The sequence below is a fragment of the Electrona antarctica genome, assembly GCF_951216825.1.
Source record: "Electrona antarctica genome assembly, chromosome: 14".
NCBI classification, from domain to species: Eukaryota; Metazoa; Chordata; class Actinopteri; order Myctophiformes; family Myctophidae; genus Electrona; species Electrona antarctica.
This window is the reverse complement of record NC_136795.1, coordinates 12,599,794-12,627,293: the sequence shown is the minus strand read 5'-3', so window position 1 is coordinate 12,627,293 and position 27,500 is coordinate 12,599,794. Positions and strand designations below refer to the sequence as shown.

The 27,500-nt window shown below is 47.6% G+C and overlaps 1 protein-coding gene across 2 annotated transcripts in view; it reads left to right on the top strand.

Annotated features, from left to right (window-relative positions):
• prkar1b (protein kinase, cAMP-dependent, regulatory, type I, beta) overlaps positions 1 to 27,500 on the top strand; it is a 133,189-nt gene that overhangs the window by 65,914 nt on the left and 39,775 nt on the right. For both annotated transcript variants that reach the window (XM_079520117.1, XM_079520118.1), the window contains 2 exons: positions 16,509 to 16,570; positions 23,461 to 23,507. In XM_079520117.1, the coding sequence (XP_079376243.1) occupies positions 16,509 to 16,570; positions 23,461 to 23,507 (109 nt within the window). The remainder of the gene's footprint in view (positions 1 to 16,508; positions 16,571 to 23,460; positions 23,508 to 27,500) is intronic.

The following is a 27,500-nucleotide window of genomic DNA, read 5'->3' as shown; positions in this document are numbered from 1 at the left end:
ATAGGCGTGCGTGCGTGCGTGCGTGCGTGCGTGCGTGCGTGCGTGCGTGCGTGCGTGCGTGCGTGCGTGCGTGCGTGCGAATGAGGTGCGAATGAGGTGTTCATTTAGACCTCAGCTGTCTGGTATTTACCATTGTAACAAGCTTCCTCAACTGGCTGCCTCTCAACAACACCACACTACACATGGAATCTCTCTCTCTCTGTCTCTCTCTCTCTCACTTCACTAAACTCACACGCTCAGAGCTCTGGGCCCGTGGCGCTGCACCAACACCATCATGGTGTGAGTCCAGCATGTGGACGGAGGGACCCAGCGGGCTGCCCCTGGTGTGAGGCCAGCATGTGGACGGTGGGACCCAGCGGGCTGCCCCTGGTGTGAGGCCAGCATGTGGACGGTGGGACCCAGCGGGCTGCCCCTGGTGTGAGGCCAGCATGTGGACGGTGGGACCCAGCGGGCTGCCCCTGGTGTGAGTCCAGCATGTTGTGGACGGAGGGACCCAGCGGGCTGCCCCTGGTGTGAGTCCAGCATGTGGACGGTGCAGGGACCCAGCCGGCTGCCCCTGGCCTTGCGTGCTCAGTGTGAGGTTGGCAGCGGCGGGCTGGCAGGGTCCAAGGAGGATGGATTCAGAAGCGGTTCACTGCCCGGTCACTGTGATACTGTATCAGCTGGGCTAACGCTGCAATTAGGCTCAAAGGTGTGAGGATTAGCTACTGTAATCAGATGGTCTTTGGTCTTCACGTACGTTGTGTGTGTGTGTGTGTGTGTGTGTGTGTGTGTGTGTGTGTGTGTGTGTGTGTGTGTGTGTGTGTGTGTGTGTGTGTGTGTGTGTGTGTGTGTGTGTGTGTGTGTGTTCTTCTGTTTGTTTGTTTGTTGTCATCACCATAGCAACGTTTTTTATTGACCGATAATAACATTATCCTTTTATATTTCAGCCGCCATCTGTTTTTTAGCTTTTAATTTCTTCACACTGAAGATTGTGCTGCATGGCATCAATCATTTCTTTGCTTAGTTATGCAACACCCCCACTCTCTCTCTCTCTCTCTCTCTCTCTCTCTCTCTCTCAGGTGGTCTTTCCATTGCAGTGTGTGTAAATATCAGTTTTACCTCAGCAGGTGTTCACAGTAGAGCACAGGTCACACAGGATCGCCAGTATAAACTCACTGGCCCTCAGGGTGCACTCACCACACACACACACGCGCACACACACACGCACGCGCGCACACACGCGTACACACACCAGTATACGCTGTGGCCCAACAGGATACATCCAGCTTTACAAACCATATAAACCCAGACGGGCCAGGTGTGCAACCTGCCCTCTGCATGCTTTTAAACACAGCATCCATCCACTACGAAGCACTTCAGCCTCGCCAAGACCTCCTAGACCTCCTCAGATCACTGCGTCTGCTGAAGACCTCCTATAAGACCTCCTAAGACCTCCTCAGATCACTGCGTCTGCTGAAGACCTCCTATAAGACCTCCTCAGATCACTGCGTCTGCTGAAGACCTCCTATAAGACCTCCTCAGATCACTGCGTCTGCTGAAGACCTCCTATAAGACCTCCTCAGATCACTGCGTCTGCTGAAGACCTCCTATAAGACCTCCTATAAGACCTCCTCAGATCACTGCGTCTGCTGAAGACCTCCTATAAGACCTCCTCAGATCACTGCGTCTGCTGAAGACCTCCTATAAGACCTCCTCAGATCACTGCGTCTGCTGAAGACCTCCTATAAGACCTCCTCAGATCACTGCGTCTGCTGAAGACCTCCTATAAGACCTCCTCAGATCACTGCGTCTGCTGAAGACCTCCTATAAGACCTCCTCAGATCACTGCGTCTGCTGAAGACCTCCTAGACCTCCTCAGATCACTGCGTCTGCTGAAGACCTCCTATAAGACCTCCTCAGATCACTGCGTCTGCTGAAGACCTCCTAAGACCTCCTCAGATCACTGCGTCTGCTGAAGACCTCCTATAAGACCTCCTCAGATCACTGCGTCTGCTGAAGACCTCCTATAAGACCTCCTCAGATCACTGTGTCTGCTGAAGACCTCCTAAGACCTCCTCAGATCACTGCATCTGCTGAAGACCTCCTATAAGACATCCTAAGACCTCCTCAGATCACTGTGTCTGCTGAAGACCTCCTATAAGACCTCCTCAGATCACTGCGTCTGCTGAAGACCTCCTATAAGACCTCCTCAGATCACTGCATCTGCTGAAGACCTCCTATAAGACCTCCTCAGATCACTGCGTCTGCTGAAGACCTCCTATAAGACCTCCTCAGATCATTGCGTCTGCTGAAGACCTCCTATAAGACCTCCTCAGATCACTGCATCTGCTGAAGACCTCCTAGACCTCCTCAGATCACTGCGTCTGCTGAAGACCTCCTATAAGACCTCCTCAGATCACTGCATCTGCTGAAGTCAGTCCTCATTTTAACCCATGCGGAGGTTACTTTAAGGCACTCTAATTTAAGACATTTGTTTAAAAGAAAGTCTTTATTGTGTAACTAATGGCCCATTGACTTTGGTTTGTCATAAAGTCAAGTTAAAAACGGCACCAGCGTGCTCTGGCACTCCCCCGTTCGTTCTGCCGTCGGGGTCAGAGGTCATGAGCGAGAGCCCTCAGGAGGAGCAAAGCCAAGGGTGTGTATTCTGTATTGGGAGAGAGCCAGCGGGGCTTTGGTAGCACGAAGAGAAGTACAGTGAAGTGGTCATCGTCCTCCTGCCAGGCCTCCTCCTCTAGTTGCTGACCGTCTGCAGTGGTCATCGTCCTCCTGCCAGGCCTCCTCCTCTAGTTGCTGACGTCTACAGTGGTCATCGTCCTCCTCTAGTTGCTGACCGTCTGCAGCGGTCATCGTTGCCGTCAGGCTGTAAACGCCTCCATCCCCAGGGCCTGGGCCTGCCTGGACACAATACAAACCCGTCCACATCGACTCAGCCCTATTCAAACGTTTTCTAAATTAGCCGATCGCAAGCTCACGATGCGTCACACAGCGAGGCATTGTGAGCCCGTAGATATGTTTGAGCGGCACTAGCCGCTCCAACGAGTGGCTTTGTGTGTTGTCCAATTGTGACCAAATGTGCTGACCTCATCACATTTGTGATGTCGGCTATGGCCGTTCTAAGCCCAAGGAGTTATTTTCGTGCAAAACGAATGCTTGCAATGGATTCAGAATCATGAAAACCCCCTAGTTTGACATGTCACATGCTACTTAAAGCATAATGAAATTTAGAACATTTTGCCTTATATTGGTTGTTGATGGTACCCCAACTTTCAGCAGCTGTCAAAAAATCCCCTAGGGTGGTTGAATATATAAACCAATGTGGGATATGTTAGTAGACACCTTTACAAACACATTGGTGAAGAAAATTCTTGCTAAGAAATGTATTCCCAGATTTGACATTATTCTGATAATATTCCCTGACTACAGTTGTGAGACCAGGTGCGGCTAGAACAGCTATTTATCTTCCCCTGGGCACCAGAAATGATTCCCCTTAACACGTGTTCAGTTTCCCAAGGCCGCTGTCTTTGTCCCTGAATGGCAGCGCACGGATTCTCTGGCCTCCATGCGCAACACATCTCTGGCCTCCATGCGCAACACATCCATTCTCTGGCCTCCATGCGCAACACATCCATGTGGTCAAGGCATGCTCGCACAAATCCAGCTGCCGGTCAGCTTTACTAGAGGTTTGTTTAGCAGTCACGCAATGCGGTGTCTGCGGAGTGTCTTGTCTAATCTGCGGCATGTCTGGTCTAATGAGCACTTCCCCCGTCCAGTCGTCCACCCTTAAGGAGAGCATTTCCTTTGACTTGGCGGGCCGGCTGGCTGGCGGGCAGAGCGGGTATCGGGAAGGCAACGGGCTGTAGCTGGCACGGCCCGGTGCCTCTGCGTCCCCTGTCGGCCCTCCAGGGAGGGACAGAGCGCGTGCCAAGGCCTTTCATGTCATAAATATCCTCCCTAAACGGCCCTAGCGCTTTATAATTACATCTCCTTCATCTCCGCTCCTCGCTCCTCTCTCACACTGCTGCCTATTGTCCAGCTGAACACGCTGGGAAAAGTGTCTCCAGATGCTCCCTGCCTGCAGTATGTGTGTGTATTTTATTTATTTGTGTGGACACGTGTGACTATAGTACTGTATGTATGTGTACAAAATAACATGTGTGTGTGTGTGTGTGTGTGTGTGTGTGTACTCAATAGCGTAGTTATCACCCTTACCCTTGTTGTTAGGCAGGTTCTGCCATTACACAATGGTTTACTGTATGTGTGTCCATAGTACCGTCCTAATAGACATTAGCAGCGTGAGCTGGTTATTCCGTGTGAGCAGTGTTAGCCAATAGTGGACGTTAAACCCGGGATATTAAACTATGCCCCAGTTAGTCAGCCTCATAAAGGTGTTTTCCATCGCTGTGTTTTACCCACGATGAGTCACACACCCAAAGTATAAATGCTTCTGTTTACTACGACCTCCACAGGCTTCGTTTATTTATGCCACAATGCACATTTTCTTTGTGCAGACATGGGTTTTTGGCTTCCATTTTGTAGCGGCGCAGTCTTGCTGTTTTCGTGTGTATCACCTGCGGCATTGGCATTGTTGCCATTGGGAAGAAACCTTGTATCTTGCTAATTAAAATAGCAAGCTTGTAGATTGACTATTTTAATTGTTGTTTTTTTATAACGATACAAAAAGGAATGGTTTTGGACATTCCACTCGACCACAAAGATGTGCACCCCTCGGGGGATATGCTTTCAGAAGCACAACTTGAGGCCTGAATTATAGTTGTTGCTCTTATGACTGATTTATACTTAGTTAGGTGCCGGTGACGCACACTGAACATTGCAGATCTACAAGCTCTATTTTCGGTGCACGCCGTTTAACTCGGGCTTAACGCATCAGTAAACTGGGGCTAAATGCATTGTAATCCCTGCACAGCAGAAACCATACCAGCGCTCTGGCATGTTTAGCCTGTTGGCGGTGACACGCACTACACATGACATTACTGCAGAGTGTCGACCGTTTCCCAAAGCATGCTGCGACTTTGTTTGATTCTCGAGGAAACCATTAGATTCCATTCATTTCAGTAAGGCATGGAAATCAACTTGCAGAGACTTGAAACGTGCTTAAGATGGGTAATCCAACACGACAGCTATTTGTCTTACCATTTTAATGTATTTTAAAGCACAGATTAGTCCCTGGAGAAAAGATAATTTTATGAAGATAATTCAAACATCCATAATGTATTTATGATGTTTGGCCAACACTGACTGAAGTTATTCTCAAGTGCGGTAACACAACATCCCCTGAGTGTTAAACTTTGCTTCGGTATCCTAACCCAACGGTCTTTAGTGGTCTGGTTTCAACACAGTCGTCTTAACAAGCAAGGCTTTTAGACTTGCAAAACCATTGTCCTTATTTGCCAAAACCAACAGTTTGAATAACCGTGTGGGACCGTGGCAGTAAGCAAAGCAGCAGTCCTTCCAGGCCTCACAGCATGAACCTTCCACCAGCCAAACCATGCAGCGGCACTGCGCTGCCAAGCCTAAACACACTGTGCCTCAGAGAACTGGGAAGTTCCCCCCGACGTTTCGGTGTCGTTGCATGATTTGGGTTATTGTTAAACCGCATGCCTCGTCCTCCGCACGGGGGGAGAAGCCCGGTGGACAAGTTCCCTCGTTAAAGAAGGCAGCACGCAACTCAACGGAGTGCGTACGTACGTACGCTACGCCGTAAGTTCTCCGGTCCATTGAGAAACACAAAGACATGGCGGCGGGCTCACGCGCCATTAAAGAGCCCCCTCTGCGTTAAATGGCTCTGCCGAGCGCAGTGCCAGCGCTCATGGAGGTTAGTAATGTAAGCAGCAGCACACAACCGGCCGCCTCTGCCACGCCACCACGATAAGAGGCGTCTGCTGCTGCTGAGTAAATAAACAGATGAGACTTCGGAGAAGAGAGAGAGAGAGGGAGGGGAGGGAGGAGGAAAAACAACAAGCACTCCAGCTGCAATGAGTAGGCCTGATTTCTGCTAATGGATCAAACCCCCGCAAACCACATTTTACGGCTGTTTGGAAGCAACAATGCGATGTGACTGTTCGTGAGAGAGAACAAGGTGTGTGCGCACGCCGCACGCACACACACACACACACACACACATGCACACGCACACACACACACACACATGCACACGCACACACACACGCGCGAGTGCACACGTCTGCAGGTTGAGGCCTGAGCTTGCAGATAAAGGTGCACCTATTAATGCCGTTTGTATAAACAAAAAGACTATCAGATTTTTGGGTTATTCTTGCATCTGTAGTGATGCGCGGTATCGCCTAACACTGGGAATTTTGTAGCATGCATTATTGTTGATCTCCTTATCACAGAGCACTACATCATGGTGTCTCGCCGTCACGATGATTATCTGTTGTCAAACGTCACCCCGTCCGTCCGTCACACAGGCCCTTGTGTGTGGCTGGTTTGGAACACTCGACATGAGGCTAGGGGTAGTTACCCACAACACCCACACGGCGGCGGTGGCTCAGGGGTAGAGTGCCTGGATGGTAACCGCAAGGTTGCCAGTTCGAACCCGGGCTCCCCCAGAGTTACTGTCGAAGTGTCCTTGAGCAAGACACTGAACCCCTAATTGCTCCCGATGTGCTAGTTGGTGCCTTCCATGGTTTCCGCTGCCATCGGTGTATGAATGGGTGAATGTAATGCACAATCTATGTAAAGCGCCTTGGATAAAGGCGCTATATAAATGCACCATTTACCGTTTACCACACAATCCCGTGAAATCCACCCAATGATCGTGTGTGTGTGCGTGCGTGCGTGCGTGCGTGCGTGCGTGTGTGTACTCTGGCAAACATTTGACTTGAGCGGGGATTCCTGCCCCAGGTTCTCACATAAAGGATCCTTCTATCTCTTTCTAGTGGTAATCATATAATCACACCGACACCATAGCTGACTCACACTATTACAGTGGCGTCATTTTCACTTGTTGCCTTTTCCCCTGTACACACACACACACACACACACACACACACACACACACACACACACACACGGTGCCTGTCCAGCCTTGATTGTGTGCGTGCATGTGTACGGTATGTCTGTGTGTGTGTGTACAATGAAGGAACATTGATAGCAACATGATTAAATAAGAGAATGTGTGTGCGTGGCGCTTGCACGCCACACACACACAAACACGTAATAACCCGAGCAACGCTTCGTTTAGATGGATGATGTCACTGACCTCCAGGTACTAATTGCTGCCTATTTTCAGCTGTGCAATAACATGGAACTGTTGGAGTTGACTTGGACTATATGCCCAAATATGGAGCTATGCTCCCCAAACACTCTGAAGTTGGTGTGTCACAGCATGATATTTGCATATAAATACCCCCCACAGAGGCACAAATTTACACAACTTAAAAATCTCTGGAGTGCAATGTATAATCAAAATTGACCTATGACCTTTAATCTTTAACCCTGATAAAAGTAACTAAAATGCATGTACTACATGCATTTTGTGATCATTAGAATGTCTAGAACATGTATTATGTATTATTGTGAAAGATATCCACCGAATGTAAATTATTAATTTATTATTATTATTTTAATAATTATTATAAATGTGCATACAATTTTCATTAAACTTTTTTTTTTTTTTTTTAACATGTTTTTTTTTACCATAAGTCATAGTAGTACAAAGTAGTAGTAAGGTTGACATCTCTTTTTTGCAAGTAGAAATATATCCAGGGTTACAGGGTTAAACAGGCGACCAAGTACTCTTGACAGCGGCTGATGACGTCACACTGCTGACATTAAAGGTGATTGACCGGCCTCCAAGTACTTAGTTTATTTTGCACCTGAATGCCATACAGTAAGTGCTGTGAGCCTGATGTTCACATTTTGGACATCAAACCAGTTGGTTGTGGACACTATTTCAAATTGAGGACAAAAATGGCCTCCCCAATGACAACTCCGTTCACTTCATGGGGCCAGGCTCTTCTACATAGCCTTCTATTGGTTTGTCCCCGTTTGTCCCTTCAAAAGGGGACAACCGTAAGTTTACGGAATGTTTTCTGCCCCCTCAATGTCGTAACTCTGTCGTATGGCTCTGACTACACTCTCCCTCCCCTCTTCCTCTCCCCCTGCTTCCCCAGGGCCAAGGTGAACTTCCTATTGCCCCATGGAGCCTACAGCGTGTCTCTCTCTCTCTCTCTCTGCCTCAGAACAGCATGTTCATTGTCAGGAGGAGGGGTAACTCTGTCTTCTCTTAAGGTTAGAGTTGCTACAGGTAGCGGAAAGGACAAGATTAATCGTCCGTCCCCCCCACCCATCTGAGGCAGGCCGGTGGGGTGGCAGGCGGGGGCTGGGGGAGTGGGAGTGGTCCGTCCCCCCCCACCCATCTGAGACAGGCCGGTGGGGTGGCAGGCGGGGGCTGGGGGAGTGGGACCCCCCCACCCATCTGAGGCAGGCCGGTGGGGTGGCAGGCGGGGGCTGGGGGAGTGGGACCCCCCCACCCATCTGAGGCAGGCCGGTGGGGTGGCAGGCGGGGGCTGGGGGAGTGGGAGTGGGATCGATAGACGGAGAGATAGGAGGAATAAGTGGCCTAGTGATAGAATTAGAGGGAAGGAGCAGGTAATCGAGAAGGGGGAGAGAGTCTGAGGGGGAAAAAAAGTGACAGCGAACAGAACGAGAGGAAGTTGGAGAGATGAAGAGAAGGGACGGACGTAGACAGGTAGAGACAGGGCGGGGGGCGGGCGGGGGGTTAATTACCCGTGCGAGCGTCTTTGTTGCGCTCGGCGAGGGTGCAGGGAGAGGGAGGGAGGGAGGGAGGGAGGGAGGCGGTCACAGTAATTACCCAGACGCTCGGCTAGCGGCGCCTTTGATCCCCAGGCAGTACGGCTCAGGAGGAGCTTCCTGCTGCTCAGCCTCTGGATGCATCGGCCTCGTCTTCATCATCATCATCATCATCATCAGAGTGATTGAGTTGGAGTTTTAAAAAAAAAAACATTTGGGTTTGTCGTCTGTTCCGCCGGAATTTGTGGTTGTGGCTATTACGATTTGCGTACAATGCATATAGGATAAATGGATAAAAGTAATTTAACTTATAGCTTACGTAATGTATGTAAGTGACTTTACAGGAAAAACAAGGCCAAAGTCACTTATAATAGCCAGACATGGCAACACTGGTGAGAAGCCAAGTTTACTTCTATTCCACTACATCTCAGAGACAAATATGATACTTCTACTCCACTACAATTATTTGTAAACTTTAGTTACTAGTTAATTTTACATTTTGATTATTATTCCATTATTAGTGGATGCCCACATCCACCCTCTCAAGCCTGCTTTGTATTCACTGTCACATAAACAAATACCAGCAGTCAGTTCACTTCTATACATTTTGGCCATTTGAAAATAGCCAATCTACAAGTTTACTCAACTCAACTCGACCATAGGTCGACCAAAGTGCTGTACAGGTAAAAAAAAAGAAAAAGAAATTACACCCGTGTGAAGACCAACAGGAACGCACCCAGGGTGCCGGCCCGATTCCGGCGAGCTGCCCCGCGTCCGAAACAGTTGAGAAGTTACCGTGTGGGGGTCCCTCTACTGTACCCTCTAGTCTACTGTACTGTACTGGCACACCCGAAATCACCATATATACAGTTAATATGTGCGTGTGTTTGTGTGTGTGTTAGGTTGCGCACAGGTGGTGAAAAACAACCATGCTGTTTTCGTGCTCAGACGCACCCAGCCAGCCACCCAGCCAGCCACCCACACACTTAGTCACTTAAGGAAGTGGTTGCACCACTTAAGTAACAACAACTAAGAAAACAAGACAGACAAAGAAAAACACTGATTAATGGATTGTTATGAAACGAACACTTTGAGGATAGAAAGAAAATAATTCAAGCTTTTCGTACAGCTGCAGTAATAACATCAGATAGGACTTTTCTGTTTGGATGAATGGGCTGCCAATGGGAAGTTGCACCTTGTTAGCACCTTGCCGTTAACTTATCCCATTCTGGGCGGGAACCCCTTTTGGTGTTTTAAACATTATGTTATATAATTTAGCTATTGAAAAATAGCAGATCTATAGCGCTACGAGCTTGTAGGTCTGCTATTTTTGAAAAATCGTGAAAATATTTATTTCAGAAAACTGGAGGATTTAGAAGATTTTTTATTTATTTCAAAAGTCGTCAAAGTCCTACGATTTGTCCCACACGTTACCGCAGTGAAATTTGTTCTCCGCATTTGACCCATCTCTTGGAGCGGTGAGCCGCAGCCAAGGAGCGGTGAGCTGCAGCCGTGCCGCGCTCGGGAATCATTTGATTAGTAGATTTGACCCCCCAATCCAACCCTTTGATGTTGAGTGTCAAACAGGGAGGTATTGGGTCCCATTTTTACAGTCTTTGGTATGACCCGAGGTCAGGCCTAAATGGGTTATATGGTAAGCGGTCTGCATATGGTCCATGGTGATGGAGCAGAGTGGATATGGAGGGGCATGTTGCTCCAGGGTGGATATGGAGGGGCATGTTGCTCCAGAGTGGATATGGAGGGGCATGTTGCTCCAGGGTGGATATGGAGGGGCATGTTGCTCCAGGGTGGATATGGAGGGGCATGTTGCTCCAGAGTGGATATGGAGGGGCATGTTGCTCCAGGGTGGATATGGAGGGGCATGTTGCTCCAGGGTGGATATGGAGGGGCATGTTGCTCCAGAGTGGATATGGAGGGGCATGTTGCTCCAGGGTGGATATGGAGGGGCATGTTGCTCCAGGGTGGATATGGAGGGGCATGTTGCTCCAGGGTGGATATGGAGGGGCATGTTGCTCCAGGGTGGATATGGAGGGGCATGTTGCTCCAGAGTGGATATGGAGGGGCATGTTGCTCCAGGGTGGATATGGAGGGGCATGTTGCTCCAGAGTGGATATGGAGGGGCATGTTGTTCCAGGGTGGATATGGAGGGGCATGTTGCTCCAGGGTGGATATGGAGGGGCATGTTGCTCCAGGGTGGATATGGAGGGGCATGTTGCTCCAGGATGGATATGGAGGGGCATGTTGCTCCAGGGTGGATATGGAGGGACATGTTGCTCCAGGGTGGATATGGAGGGGCATGTTGCTCCAGGATGGATATGGAGGGGCATGTTGCTCCAGGGTGGATATGGAGGGGCATGTTGCTCCAGGGTGGATATGGAGGGGCATGTTGCTCCAGGGTGGATATGGAGGGGCATGTTGCTCCAGGGTGGATATGGAGGGGCATGTTGCTCCAGGGTGGATATGGAGGGGCATGTTGCTCCAGGGTGGATATGGAGGGGCATGTTGCTCCAGGGTGGATATGGAGGGGCATGTTGCTCCAGGGTGGATATGGAGGGGCATGTTGCTCCAGGGTCTGCTCTAGGGCCAGACGCTGCAAAGGCCCGGTCACCTCTCCTCTTTCAACTAGTTTCCAGTCACAGCTTGAAGAAGATCTGCTGTTTTCAAAAGATTTTAATACTTTCTTCAGGCATGGAAGAAGGCCGAAAGGCCGAAACGTTGCTATGACTCTTTAAAATAAAGTTCTTGAACCAGCAAGTGGCGGTGTGCGGGTCTCTCCTCCTTCCTCATAACGTTTGCTGTACTGCCAGGACCTATACGCACCTGCTATAAAATGTAACCGGGTGTGCGGAAGTCATCCCTCGAATTAATATACCTTGTGAAATGGGACATTCTGCATAATGAGTGCCTTCTACTTTTGGTACTTCAAGTACATTTTGATACCAATACACTTAAACTTGGAATTCCGAACTTTTCCTTGTAACAGAGTATTTCTACATTGCGGTATTGAGTACATTTTTCCCACCACTGAGAAGCATATCTGGGATGTGAGCGGAGAAGCAGACGGCCCCCGCGCTGCGTGCAGGTGCTGCCCACCCGCGTGCGGTCGCTGGGCTGTGGGTGCTGCCTAGCCTGCCTGCATGCCGCAGATGTTGCTGTGACTAATCACTATATCAAAGTGCTCTCAGGTGCGCGGTGGCGTGCCGTCCGAGCCTGAGCCTGTGTGCCAGTCAGTGTTTGTCATGTGTGAGATCGGCTGTGCAGAGTGTGCGTGTGACCCTTTCATCCTGTGTGTGTGTGTGTGTGTGTGTGTGTGTGTGTGTGTGTGTGTGTGTGTGTGTGTGTGTGTGTGTGTGTGTGTGTGTGTGTGTGTGTGTGTGTGTGTGTGTGTGTGTGTCGTTGCATAGCGGCACTGTCGGGCAGAAACCTTGGTATGTAAAAAAAACTTTACTTTTCAGAAAATCACAAACTCTTGTTAATACTTTTCATTGGTTAAATATGTATCAAACAAAGGTAATAGAGCATGCACCTCCACTCTAGCCCAGGTGCTGGACAAAAGGCAGTACAAGAGGAAACATTTTTCCTGAAGAAGATCCTAGTGATCGAAACGTTGAATCAAATAAACCAGTGGAGCTGAGTTTTCATACCAGTGTTGCAGACTCTACTTTTTTCCTCTTAAATATGTATCAAACCCACAGACAGATTTAACCACTTTCAACCTACTGTTGCTATTTTAAGCGAATGTTTTCAGAATTTCTAAAATAGCGACGTGACAAAGATAACAAAGTATAAAATAGAGCATGCATTTATGAAAAAAACCCAAAACAGAGTTGAAATATGGAGATCCAAGGTTTCTTCCCGACAGCTATGCTCTATAACACAAGTGTGTGTGTCCATGCATGGGCGGGAGGGTGTGTGTGTACACAGCGTGCGTGCGTGCGTGCGTGTGTGTGCATGCACGGTTGCGTGTGTGTGTCACGGCGTTGCGTGTGTGTGTGTGCTGCAGTGCGTGTGAGTCAGTGGGCCAGCTGCAGCAGCACACAGGCGCTACCTGTGGGTGCAGTTGGCCCACATCCACCCTCTCCAAGTCTGCTTTTTATTCACTGTCACATAAACAAATACCAGCAGAGTCAGTTCACTTCCAAAACCACTCAATAACATCCTCAGATCTCTCCGCAACATCTGTTGACCCGGGCCTTTTACCTACCTTAAGTTCACATTACACAACACTCTGGCGTTTATTATGTCCGCCGTAGCGTGCATAGAGAACCCTTTTCTGCCATATACGCTCTTCGATGTCTTAATGACCGCGTAAGCCCGCTGCGCTTTCACCCAGTGCGCAAAAGAATATTCAACACCCACGCATTTATTATTTTGTACAAGCCTGCGTGTCTTCACTGGCAATGCTTAGACACAGACAGACAGACACATATTTAATCACGCGCACGCACGCACGCACGCACGCACGCACGCGCGCGCGCACGCACGCACGCACGCACGCGCACACAAACACACACACACACACACACACACACACACACACACACACACACACACACACACACACACACACACACACACACACACACTCTCTGGGCCTGGGACAGGCTGAAACTCGCCCATCATTCACTCAGCGGGTCCTGTGCAGTCTACATCTTATGATATTCCTGACCCCCTTTTTATTGTTTTTCTATACCTTTTCCCTATAAGACGGATGGTATGTGGCTGATTTGATAGATAAATTCAGCCTGGAGCAGAGAGACGGCATCGAGAGGAGGAAGGAGAGCGAGAGTTTCAATCCTGCCCCGACACGATCCCCGGCGGTGGACTGTTTAATCTGCCGAAGCGCCATGCATTTAAACGGCCACGATTAGCAGCGGCCTAGCAGGCCCCCTGTTCCTGCCTCGCCGCCAAAGCACAAACTAACTGCTCAGGCGCACCCGTCCCTCTTGTTTGTTTTCTCAGCAGCCCTTGTCAAAAGATACACTCAGAGGCGAGGCTTTGATCGCAGGGCCGAAACGACAACAAGGGTCACGCATAGAACTACACGGCAGGTTTTTATAGAAAGACTTACTGACGGAAACCTCAGAGGAATGTTGATTTGGTCCAACGATAACCTTGTTGTATTTAGGCCCTATTCCTACGTCAATTATGGTATTAATTACCGTTGAAGACTTGTGTAAATAAATACTGTCACTTTCAACTGAGAAGTAGAGCAGTGTATAGCAGCAACACAAGTACAACTTTCAAGTTTAGTTTGAATGTGCTGTAGTTCCAGTTGTCTGTTGGCCTGCATGGTGCTAACTGACTGAATGTGTCTGTTGGCCTGCATGGTGCTAACTGACTGAATGTGTCTGTTGGCCTGCATGGTGCTAACTGACTGAATGTGTCTGTTGGCCAGCATGGTGCTAACTGACTGAATGTGTCTGTTGGCCTGCATGGTGCTAACTGACTGAATGTGTCTGTTGGCCAGCATGGTGCTAACTGACTGAATGTCTCTGTTGGCCTGCATGGTGCTAACTGACTGAATGTGTCTGTTGGCCAGCATGGTGCTAACTGACTGAATGTGTCTGTTGGCCTGCATGGTGCTAACTGACTGAATGTGTCTGTTGGCCAGCATGGTGCTAACTGACTGAATGTGTCTGTTGGCCTGCATGGTGCTAACTGACTGAATGTGTCTGTTGGCCTGCATGGTGCTAACTGACTGAATGTGTCTGTTGGCCTGCATGGTGCTAACTGACTGAATGTGTCTGTTGGCCTGCATAGTGCTAACTGACTGAATGTGTCTGTTGGCCTGCATGGTGCTAACTGACTGAATGTGTCTGTTGGCCAGCATGGTGCTAACTGACTGAATGTGTCTGTTGGCCAGCATGGTGCTAACTGACTGAATGTGTCTGTTGGCCTGCATGGTGCTAACTGACTGAATGTGTCTGTTGGCCTGCATGGTGCTAAATGACTGAATGTGTCTGTTGGCCTGCATGGTGCTAACTGACTGAATGTGTCTGTTGGTCTGCATGGTGCTAACTGACTGAATGTGTCTGTTGGCCTGCATGGTGCTAACTGACTGAATGTGTCTGTTGGCCTGCATGGTGCTAACTGACTGAATGTGTCTGTTGGCCTGCATGGTGCTAAATGACTAGGCAGGATGAAACCCTTCACTGAATCCAACATCGATCCCCAACTTGGAGAGTCCTAGGCGCGATTCATACTCCTATTTTAGAGCCGAATAAAAGTGGGTTCGGCTCTGTAGAGCCTACAATGTGACGTCATTTGAGGTTCCGTCCTAAAGTTGGCTCTTCGGTGCTACTGAAAATTTCTGACGAGCCGAAATCATTTCGGCACTACAGCGGTAAAATAGGAGTATGAGTCGACCCTTAGACTACTGATTACCGTACAATTGGTACAATGGTACAATATTGTATCCATTTATCTTGATGTATAATTTATATATGTATTTATTTAATTCTGCCTTATTTTAAGTTAAAACATTCTAAACAGCTGAATGAAACAGAAAAATCACACCAATGTGAAGTGAGGCGCACTCTTATCATCTACTAATAACTCATCTATCTCTAATATATTAAAGTCTAACTCATTTTGCTATGATTAGGTGATGTAATGATGATGTAAAACAAAATTACCTTTATTGTTAATGGGATTTAATGTTTGTGTTAGGGACAAAACAAACATTAATTTCTCTTCATTGTCAATGGTGTTTTTAAAACAAACATTAAACCTGTATATGGGGCTAGCGCCCCTCAAAAATCAGACCTGTCTGAAGTGAGTGGTGCAACAGCGCCCCCTGTTGGTACCCTAAACATAGGGACATACAGACATAGGGATGGACATAGGGAGGGACGGACATTGCTGTTCCTTGGAGTGGTTGCACCACTCAAAAAGTCGGGAAAAAAGCCGGAAAAACATTCAATCCCGAAAATGTTTTGCCTATGAATGAATTATTTTTCGCCTGGAACGTGGCATAAGCGATCGCTAGTGGCTCTAACTTCATGTGGGACTGGCATATTTTCCCGTCCCTCCTGTCCATTTGGACTGTCTCTGGACTGACGAGGGATTGACGCCACGTCTTTGGGCTGTGTGGAAGAACCTGTGCTGTCGCGTATATGTTGGACACGGCATGTCTGCGTTGGAGGGAAAGCGTGTGTGTTTTGGTCTTTGGAGATTGGTTAGATGTTGTGATGGAGCTGAGCCGGTGCACGTACAGTATACAGGTGGACCTTTGGAATTTGTGCATGTGCGTGCGTGCTTGCAATGCCGCCCATGTGCGTGCGTGCGCGCGTGTGTGACGTGTGTGTATGTGTGTGGCTTCGCCGGGGTCGTTCACAGTTCCCAGGCTGGTCTCCGTGGCTACACTGTTTGTTTGCCCATGAATAAAGGCCCTGAGACGACAGAGTTAACACAGCGATGATGGCTGCTCCATACAGCCTGTCATGCAGCACTTCCACACAGCAAACACACTCTCTGCTGTGTGTGGTTCTGTGTGCACGTGTTTACAGGAGCGCACAAGGACGGATGGGGGGCGGGGGGGGAGGGTTGGGGTAAAATTATAACAGGAGGTATTGTGACAATATTTATATCACCGTGTGTAAATTGTTGATCACTTTCTGTCTAACCTCTTCCTTGCCCTTCTTCCCCTCCCCACTCCTCTCTCTCTCTTTCTCTGTCTCCTGCTGCAGTGACATTTTCGATGCCATGTTCCCCGTCACGCACATCGCCTCAGAAACGGTCATCCAGCAAGGTGTGTATCAACCTATATATTATTTGGAATCACGTGTATATAATAGATTCAACAACATTGGAGTTAGGCCCTTTGTTATAGGACAATTTTGGTTCCATTCATCCATGCTTTGCGTTATATTTACACTGGGGTGTAGATCGGTGACAAAGAGATCTAAATCGTATCAAATTGGGGTGTCCGTATAGCCTAATCAAGCCTGCAGGTGTACTCTTATCCGAGCTTGTAGATCTGCTATTTTGTTTGGCTATCTTTCAGCTACTTCCAGATACAGTTCACTCAAAGGATGCTGCGTCACAATTGCAGCTCATAGTGACTCCGCTCGATTCTGACCTCCCAGTCCACTCCTCCCCTCTCACCCATCCAGAGGTCAGGTCGCCTTCCGTACATTTTTTCATCAACGAAATCAACACTAGTTGATGAAAAAATGTTTGTCGACTACCTTTTTTCACTGAGGAAAACGAGAAAAAAAAAAGCTACGATTAGACTAAATATTCGGACAATTTTGTCAACAAATAAAAACTACCCTAAAATTTTAGGGAGGGACTAGTGGAGAAGAGATCCAGTAAAGGATAAGTAATTTTATGCTCGGTTGCACTCCGAAAAGTGCGACGCATTGTGAGCTTGTAGATCGGATTTTAGTTGACAAAGTCAACTGTAGATTTAGTCGACTAAAATCTGTGACATTTAGTTGACTAAAACATTTCAGATGACTAAAATATGTCTGAAACCAAATGGAATTTGGTTTCTACTAAAACTAGACTACTAAAACTAAATAAAGACTACTAAAACTAAATAAGAATTTGCTGTCCAAATCAACACTACTTCCTTCCGTCTGACTGAGGGCAGACGTCGACGCTCTTCACCGCGGAGTCGACGGTGCTTTGAAGGAACGCAGGGCCTCGCACAGCTAGACAGTATTTTTCCGGTGCCCCCGTCTCTATCAAACACAGACACGCTCAAACAGCATACTTAAGAGCGCCTGGATCACACATTGTCTCAGACACAAACAAACGCACTTTCTCCTGTGTTATTGCATATACAGTGCCAACTCTTGTGCGCACGCCTCGCGCACGGCAAAACCCTGCATGCCTCGGGGGTTCCCCAACCTTTTCAGCGGAGACCCAAAAGATCATTTTGTGTTAACCCTGGGAAAAATCCATTACGAATGAATAGCTCTATCTAAAAGATTTTTTTGAAAATAACCGAGCTTGTAGATCTATTATTTTTATTTCCACTATTTCAGAAATTCTTTTGAGTAATGTTTTATACTATATATTCTTGTTTTATCTTTATCCCATGATTTTGCAACCCATTTTTTTCACCCAGTGTCAATTATCTGACTGACCTCATGCTACCTTCTATGCATGAGGAGTCCAAGCTGCTTCCCGTAGCGCGTGGAAGGAACACGTTATTCCGACCAGTTCCTTTCCCCTCCATCAGGCGCCTCGACTGGCCAGAGGGAGGTAGTTTAGAGACCAGGATTACTGCATGTCTTTTGTGAGGGTAGGCTACCTACCCTAGGCCTAGGGGACACGGGGAGAACAGAATTATTTTGTTTTATTTCTGAATAAAATAATGATAACAATAAATAAAAGAAATAAAAAAATAACAAAAAGATATTCATGACCCATGAAAATGTTCCCATATCCAGTGTTTGGGAAACACCGGATACAGCACACACACACACACGTACACACACGCGCGCACACACACACGCATACACACACACGCACACACACACGCGCGCGCACACACACACACACACACACACACACACACACACACACACACACACACACACACACACACACACACACACACACATTGACTGCATGGGTCTGTCCTGCCTCCCTCCAGACAGCATAGTATCAGTCCTAATTTGGTGATAATGAGTCTAGCCCCCTCCAGACAGCCTCCAGTGATATACAGTAGAGTACAGTACACAGTATGGGTAGCTGATGTCACCTCCTAACGTCTGGAATACTGTCGAGCCTGGCCGCACAAGCACACACTATTTAGACACAGCTCAGAGTTATCGCGTGCGCGGCCCAAAAAGTATTTACACAAACGAGGCGCTTTTACTGTATATTCCTAAATCGTACAAACGTGGTTTATTTTTTTGTTGTATTCTGTCATGTGATGTAATGTAACTTGATGCGATAGCACACAAGTAATAACGTTCGCCACAAGTATGCACAAGTTTGTGTACATATGTGTACACAAATATGTACAGTATGGACTATGGGGGGCATTTGGAACTGGTCTTAAATTGGTACACCGTACCCTTACGGGTACTAACACGGCTCTTTTGGTGTTAAATTAATACAGAGAATTTCACTATAGTGGCCTGCACACCAAAAATATTGAAAAAAAAAAGATGAAAAATATCAAGAACAAATAGACTGAGAAATAGTTTCTAAACTCTGCACAGAACTTTATGAACCTTTTATGGACCTGTTTCATTATGTATTTTCTGTCTGTTTTTAAATGCACTGAGCTGGATTGCTACTCAATTTTGTTGTTTCGTACAATGACAATAAAGACGATTCTGATTCAGATTCTCTCTGAACATATATAGAAGCTCCATGCAGCAACGCGCTGCACATCAAAACATCTGAACATATAGAAGCTCCATGCAGCAACGCGCTGCACATCAAAACATCTGAACATATAGAAGCTCCATGCAGCAACGCGCTGCACATCAAAACATCTGAACATATAGAAGCTCCATGCAGCAGCGCGCTGCACATCAAAACATCTGAACATATAGAAGCTCCATGCAGCAGCGCGCTGCACATCAAAACATCTTCAGAGCATGTTTTGAAGACGCTCTTGTTACCAAAACCTCAACCGATAAACCTTTGGTGTTTGTGGTATAGCGTTGCATGGAGTCTCAAGCTTTTCATATACTGCGGAGTGCTCCAAAATATGAAAATGGAAAGCCTCCACATCATTTTGAGGAATGAGTGCGCTGCTCGGTGTGGCGTTTAGCGTGGAGTTACCAGCCTGAGGAATGAGTGCGCTGCTCGGCGTGGCGTTTAGCGTGGAGTTACCAGCCTGAGGAATGAGTGCGCTGCTCGGTGTGGCGTTCAGCGTGGAGTTACCAGCCTGAGGAATGGGTGCGCTGCTCGGTGTGGCGTTTAGCGTGGAGTTACCAGCCTGGAGGAATGAGTGCACTGCTCGGTGTGGCGTTTAGCGTGGAGTTACCAGCCTGGAGGAATGAGTGCACTGCTCGGTGTGCCGTTCAGCGTGGAGTTACCAGCCTGGAGGAATGAGTGCGCTGCTCGGTGTGCCGTTCAGCGTGGAGTTACCAGCCTGGAGGAATGAGTGCGCTGCTCGGTGTGCCGTTCAGCGTGGAGTTACCAGCCTGGTGGCTGAAGGGTGGAGTTACCAGCCTGGTGGCTGGAAAACAAGGTGAAAGCCAAGGATGCAGCCTAGTGTTTTCCTTCTGCGCGCGGCCAGCGCTCGTTACAATTACCCTGTGTTGAAACAAGGGCCGCACTGTGGGGCTGAGTACATCGGCCTGTGTGTGTGTGTGTGTGTGTGTGTGTGTGTGTGTGTGTGTGTGTGTGTGTGTGTGTGTGTGTGTGTGTGTGTGTGTGTGTGTGTGTGTGTGTGTGTGTGTGTGTGTGTGTGTGTGTGTGTGTGTTTTGTGCGTGTGTTTTGTGCGTGTGCACGGACGACCACGTGCGCGTGTCCTGGTCAAATATTTACCTACGCTCTTGGGACCCGGGGTGGGGGACGGGGGGTGGGGGACGGGCGCGAAACAAAGCCTTCAGAGCCGATGTGATAAAAGACAGGAAGAGAGGAAGAATGGAGAGACGGAGTGAGAGGGATTGAAAAAAGTGCAGTGGATGAGATGAAAGAGGGATGGAGGGAGGGAGGGAGAGATAGAGAGGGAGAGATAGCAGCAGGGGCCAGGTTGCAGCAGGTTGCGCTGTGTGTGTGTGTGTGTGTGTGTGTGTGTGTGTGTGTGTGTGTGTGTGTGTGTGTGTGTGTGTGTGTGTGTGTGTGTGTATGTGTGTGTGTGTGTGTGTGTGTGTGTGTACTATACTTGTGAGGGCTGAATGTCCCCACAAGTATAGTGGAATGTAAGAAATAGATATTGTGAGGACCATTTTCTTGGTCCTCACAGGAGAAATGAAAAAGAAGAAAAAAAGAAAAAGATTTTAGAATGTCGTGTTGGGGCTAAGGGTTAGGATTAGACAATTAGAGGTTAGGTGTAGCTGTCGGGAGTTATTCCGATGCACACTCCAGTGTCTCATAGTGGAAAATAGACGATCTACGATCTCACAAGTGATATTTTTCCGCTATGTTAATGTCTTCACAAGTATAGTTGTGTGTGTGTGCGTGTGTGCGTGTGCGTCTCTGTGTGTGTGTGTGTGTGTGTGTGTGTGTGTGTGTGTGTGTGTGTGTGTGTGTGTGTGTGTGTGTGTGTGTGTGTGTGTGTGTGTGTGCGTGTGTGCATGCGTGTGTGTGTGTGTCTGAGGTCTCTGGCAGGACAGACGGGGAGGGCTGCTGCCTCTGAGACAAATAGTCCTGTATGATTAACGAGCAACTCTCCACTCAGTATTAATTAGCCGTGTGAACTCCTGTGAACTTTACACACAGGGAGCGTTCAGCGTTTCAAGCGCTCTCCGCTTAATAGCCGTAATGCACGCACGCACACACACACACACAGACACACACACACACACACACACTACTATACTTGTGAGTATACGCTCGCACGCACGCAAGCACGCACGCACGCACGCACGCACGCACGCACGCACGCACGCACGCACGCACGCACGCACGCACACACACACACACACACACTTAATGTCATGTATTGTACACACATATGCTGCACCATTAGACACTTGTTCCTCCGAGAGGAGGGGAACACACACCCCATCTCTGTTGTGTAGGTAGCTTCATAATGCACCTCCATGTGGTTGGCAGTCTAATGGGGATCATCTTCTCCCGGGTGTTGCACGGCGACAATAGCAGAACTATACAAGCACACACAACAACAACACTTGCTTAATTCTTTAAAGGCAGTGCAGGTTGTCAACCTTTTCATGCCCCTGCGACCCCCCCCCCCCCCCCCCCCCCCCAGTAGGAGTTGAGGCAGTACATTTAGTTTGACTCGGTTCCACAGATAACTGTTGTGGAAATAGCTTTCACAACGTGTGAGCTTGTAGATCGGCTATTTTCACAATGTTTGAGTGGTGCAACCACTCCAAGGAACAGCAATGTCCCTATGTCCTAACCTATGTCCCTATGTCCCGATGTTTAGAGTACCAATAGGGGGTGCTGTTGCACCACTCGCTTCAGACTGGTCTGATTTTTATATATCATTTGACAATTCGGTCAATGTTTGACCAGTTTTTAGAGTATAGTTTGGTGATTACTTGAAGCACATGCTTTAAAGGAGCTAGCCCCCTTAGCGTTGCCTGTTGCATGGCTGAATGGTGAGTTGGTGATCTGGGTTTGATCTTGGCTCAAGACACTACACTATGCTATATTCACCGTGCGACACACTGTCGTACGATGAAGAATAAGTCTGACTTAACCGAGAGCCTAATTAACGTAGGCAGAACTTTATTGGAAGGCTTTATTAGCCCAAACAGAATACATACAGTATGGCCACGTGTAAAGTAACTCTATCTGGGTGGGTGTGTGTGCTGAGCTGACTGAGGGGGGTCGGAGGGAGGTGGGCGGTTTTCCATGGAAAGTAGCGATCTCGCTGCAGATTAAAAAATAAAAAAATAAAACGTCAGGCTGTAATTTAGACACACGAACCGACGGTGTTTGTTGCTGTATAGGCCTCTCTGGTGTGCTTCTCCCGCGGCTGAGGCATTGTTCTTAAGCAGGTTTTTAAGCCATGCAAAGAGCATTAATGAGAGCTGTTTCTGTGTTTTTTAAAGAGAGGTATATTGGCAGGCAGTGAAATATGCATGCTAGAAAAGGACGCTCTACTCAGCGCGCCCTGCAGCTGTCCAAGAGGCCCTCCATTCATACGATACATGCCCATGGAAAAGAAGATACGCACAGACTGTTCTCTTCACTGGAATATGCGGGGAGAAATTACAAGGAAAGAGGGAGAGAAAGACTCTCTCTCTCTCTGTGTGTGTGTGTGTGTGTGTGTGTGTGTGTGTGTGTGTGTGTGTGTGTGTGTGTGTGTGTGTGTGTGTGTGTGTGTGTGTGTGTGTGTGTGTGTGTGTGTGTGGGGAACCAAAAGTCGCCACGAGGATAGTGAAATCAGGACTAGACAAGTGCTCGGAGCGCAGCAGGTCTCTCTCCGCCAGGTCTCTCTCTCTGACTTGCCCTTGCAGGGCAAGTCAGAGCCAATTGGAACATGGAAAATCTGACAGATGCAGGAGTAGTAGCAAAAGATGGCGGGCGGACAGACGGACAGAGGTGATAACATAGTCTCCTGGTCCCCATGAACGAAATTATAATACTGTTTTTTTTTTTTAAACAATAATATATTAAAAAAACTATGCAGTTTAGGATTAGGGCTAGGGTATGTTTTTGGGTAAGGGATAAGGCTTTTGATGTTATTACTGTAGGTCATGGATAGGTTACGCCAGCAGGTAAAATAGACCACTTTGATTAAATAGTTGGTTTCGATGTCCCCACAAAGTAGTCCCTCTGTGTGTGTGTGTGTGTGTGTGCGTGTGCGTGTGCGTGTGCGTGTGCGTGTGCGTGCGTGCGTGCGTGCGTGCGTGCGTGCGTGCGTGCTTGCGTCCCAGGCAGCAGTGACTTGAAGTTGAGACGACAGGTCCAAGTGCTTCACAAATGATCCTAATCTTTTTATGCGCCAGCAGCCACTCTGTCGTCCTACTGAGACATGTTAATAGGTAACACTCCCTCTCTCATCTCCTCTGCTTTCCCACCAGGTGACGAAGGGGACAACTTCTACGTGATTGACCAAGGAGAAGTGGACGTAAGTGCTCGACGAGGAGAGGGAAAGGGGGAGGGCTGCACGTACACGATTCCAGGCCACTTATTTTGTGTGTTAATTCTCATGACAATTTACAATTCAGGCATTTAGCGACATACAATAAGCAAGGTGAACATCAACATCAAATGGCGTAGTGTAGTGCTTCAAACTATGAACATCAGTCTAAAAAAATCACACCTGTGTGAAGTGAGGGGCGCTATATATACATGTTTTATGACGTATTTATCAGACAAAATAACGTAAATTTCCCTTCTTTGTCAATGGCATTTTTAATGTTTGTTTAAGGAAAAACAAACATTAAACCTGTATATAGGAGGGGCTAGCGCCCCTCAACAATATATTATTATTGTTGAGGGAATTTATTGTCAGTGGGAATTCAATGTTTGTGTAGGACCAAGTTTGTTGACACACACCAAAAGCTAGACAAAAAAAAGTATGTGTACATTAAAACTGTAGGATACCAGGTAAACAATGAACGTAGCATGAACATCTAAATAACCTTTGCATATAAGTCTTCATGATGGTGGTCAAAACTAGGTCATGTGCGACAGGCTGAGGAGAAGGCACCAAAAGCACCGTACATGGTATTTCAAGACAGCGCTTCATAACCACACAAGAGTTACACCCCTAATGGAGCATTTTAGTTACATTCTGTACACTCTCAGACACATTATTTTTTACTGTGTACCTGCTCTTAACCCCCCCCCCCCCCCCCCCCTCCCGAGGCTGAGTACTATTATACATTTTATTCTGACCCCTCCATGAAACGGCCTCGTTGTCTTGACCCCTTATCCATCATTTATAGCGATTATACGAATTATTATTCGTGTAGAATAGCCAACAGTGAGTGAATGGATATTCAGCAAGCTGCAACACCACACATAGCTGTCTAACGTTAACCATAGCTCTAAACCCTTGCTTGGCTGGAATCTCTGGGTCCGACATTAGCTTACATAACGTTAGCACCACTAGCTTACATAACGTTAGCACCGTTAGCTTACATAACGTTAGCACCGTTGTAGCAACTGCCACACATGTTATACTATGATTTATTTTTAATATCAACATTTAAAAGTGTATGTTGTATTATTTAATATTTCTAATTAACGCCATCTGTCAAGGGTAAGGTCCTATATTTTCTGTGCTGTCTATGTTGTGATTTTGTTATTATTTGGGGGGTTTATAAGACTATGTTTATGATTTGATACAATTTGATTGACACGGGTCTGGAGTTGGACTGACGCCCATAAAGTAGGCGGAGGTTACCGGCTGTCAGGTAGACCTGGGAGAGAGACAGACAAACAAGGAAAACAGGGAGTCTACGAGGGACCTGGACATATTTGTTCTCTAAGTCTAAAATCATCTCTTTAAGCTATAGCTATACCAGAACGATTGTGCTCATTACGTGAAGCGGCTCGAGACGTCCTTCTGAACTGGTGAGATCGTTCGTCTTTTATTTATTTATTTATTTATTTATCGTCCCGCGAGGATCCGAGGGGCTCTTCTTCCTCTTCCTTTGGAGTGGATTCAGCTGGATTACCACCCTACGGGGACTTACTATTTACTTTATTACTTTACTATCTTCTACTTTACATTGGAGGGAGTGTTACAAGGAGGAACAGACTTTGTTTGGAAAACAACCACGGAACTATACGAAACAATAAGCGAGCGCATGCGTGCGTGCGTGAGACACGGACACTCGTTGCGATTCATTCATTCGTTCAACCCTGTCTGTATAACTGTACTGTTGATTCCTTGCTTTGAGTAGATAAAAGGTTGACGTGAGTTGTGTTTCTGACTGTGTTTACTGCTGCTTATTTAGGCTATTTCTTTACATTCCACTTTATCAGATTGTATCCTAAGAGGAGATCATTCACAATCCGTAATTTAAATAATGGTAGCAGTAATATCTGATCGTTACACCGTCTCTTCACCAACAATAACTACAGCTAACTTAAAAACGACATTTGACTGATTGCTAAAACCACACATAGCTGTCTAACGTACCACACACTTCTCAACAATTCGTAATTTATTCTAATAGTTGTTATTGCAATTTACGAGCTTTGTTCGCTTCCCGCGTTCGCGCGTCTTACTTGTACATTATGGATAATTAGTGTGGACTTAAACTGTTATTCGTCTATAGTACTTGGCCCTCAGCGGGTAAACCCAGCCATGTACAACTGTTAGTTTTTAGTTGGGAGGAGGGGGGGTGCTTGCCAGTACACATAAGCCACAGCCCACGGTAAGAACATCTTTTGTCTTAGCGCTGTGTCCTAAAACACAGAGCGACAGAGTGAAGTGGAAGAGATAAAAAAAAGGGGGATTGGCGGGAATTCCGACAGGAAGCGACCTTATCGTCTTACGACGGTTAGTGGCGAGGCGTCAGGTAAGAAGAGGAGAGATGATCTCTCGGTCAAGCGTGCCAGAGAGGGCCTGTCCCATCCGCGGGGAGAAAGAAAGAAAGACAGAGGGGAAGTGTCTCAGTCTCAGCCAGCAGAGATGGAGCCTTGATAGCAAGGCCACGTAAAAACAAGCAGCCTTCCACCCAGCGTCGTTCCAGCATGGGGTCCCGTTGTTCTCAGTTGTCTCTTCAGATGTGCTGGAGATTAGAGACGGCCTCTTTCTAATGCTGTTAAAACGGTGGAGGGCTATGATTGTTTATACAGGTTGTTTGATCTCTCTCTCGCTCTCTCTCTCTCTCTCCCTCTCTCCCTCCCTCCCTCCGTCTCTCTCTCTCTCTCTCTCTCTCTCTCTCCCTCTCTCCCTCCCTCCCTCCGTCTCTCTCTCTCTCTCTCTCTCTCTCTCCCTCCGTCTCTCTCTATCTCTCTCTCTCTCTCTCTCCCTCTCTCCCTCCCTCCCTCCGTCTCTCTCTCTCTCTCTCTCTCTCTCTCTCTCTCTCTCTCCCTCCGTCTCTCTCTATCTCTCTCTCTCCCTCTCCCTCTCTCCCTCCCTCCCTCCGTCTCTCTCTCTCTCTCTCTCTCTCTCTCTCTCTCTCTCTCTCTCTCTCTCCCTCCGTCTCTCTCTCTCTCTCTCTCTCTCTCTCTCTCTACCCCTGCTGTCTCCAGTGTTTTAGCGTGATAAGAAGTCTGATACTGTGACTCCAACAATAGAAGCTTTTTAGACTGAGACTTTTAGCTTTTTTTAATCTGATTATGTATTCCTAGGATGTTATCTATCGCATGGGTTCTCAACCTGTGGGTCGCGACCCCTTGGGAGGGGTCCCGAAATTATTTTGGGGGGTCCCCAGATGATTTATTTATTTATTTTTTGCAACTGAATGGCTGGAAAATGGAAATTGAGAGTTTACATACAGTAGTATAGCCTACACATAGTGCATGCATATACTTTCCTTAATGATTATATCTGGTTTCAGTATATACATGATGTATTTTCTCTATTGGGGGGTGGGGAGGGAGCGGGGCGGGGCGGGGGTCACGAGACATGGCCAAAGCATTTCCAGGGGTCCCCAGCCAAAAACGTTGAGAACCCCTGGTCTATGGTGCTTTAGTACCACACCGTTGTTAGACTGGGTCCTCATGACCCACATTGTTGAATTTTAGGGCTCATTTGACTCTCATTGTGCCACAGGATAAAACATTTACGCAAAGCCGGGGTTGGATGAGAGATTGCCAGAGCACTTTATTGTCATTCAGACTTTCAGCGTGTTCAGTGCGTTCCTATTTGGAAGTTCTGAGCACAGCTCTCTTGGAGCGCACAGAGTGTACAACAGACACCCATGAGACAGTTTGGTGAACAAACCCAACAAGCCAAAGTGACTCTGCAACTTGTTGCTGGCTAACAGGTGGCTTTAGCTCATACTGTGATACGAAACCATCACGTGTTGCACACTATCTTACATAATTATGGGAATGTTGTGCTGCCGCTGTCTGGAAGGGCCTCTAAAACAGTAGAATGTTGTGCTGCCGCTGTCTGGAAGGGCCTCTAAAACAGTAGAATGTTGTGCTGCCGCTG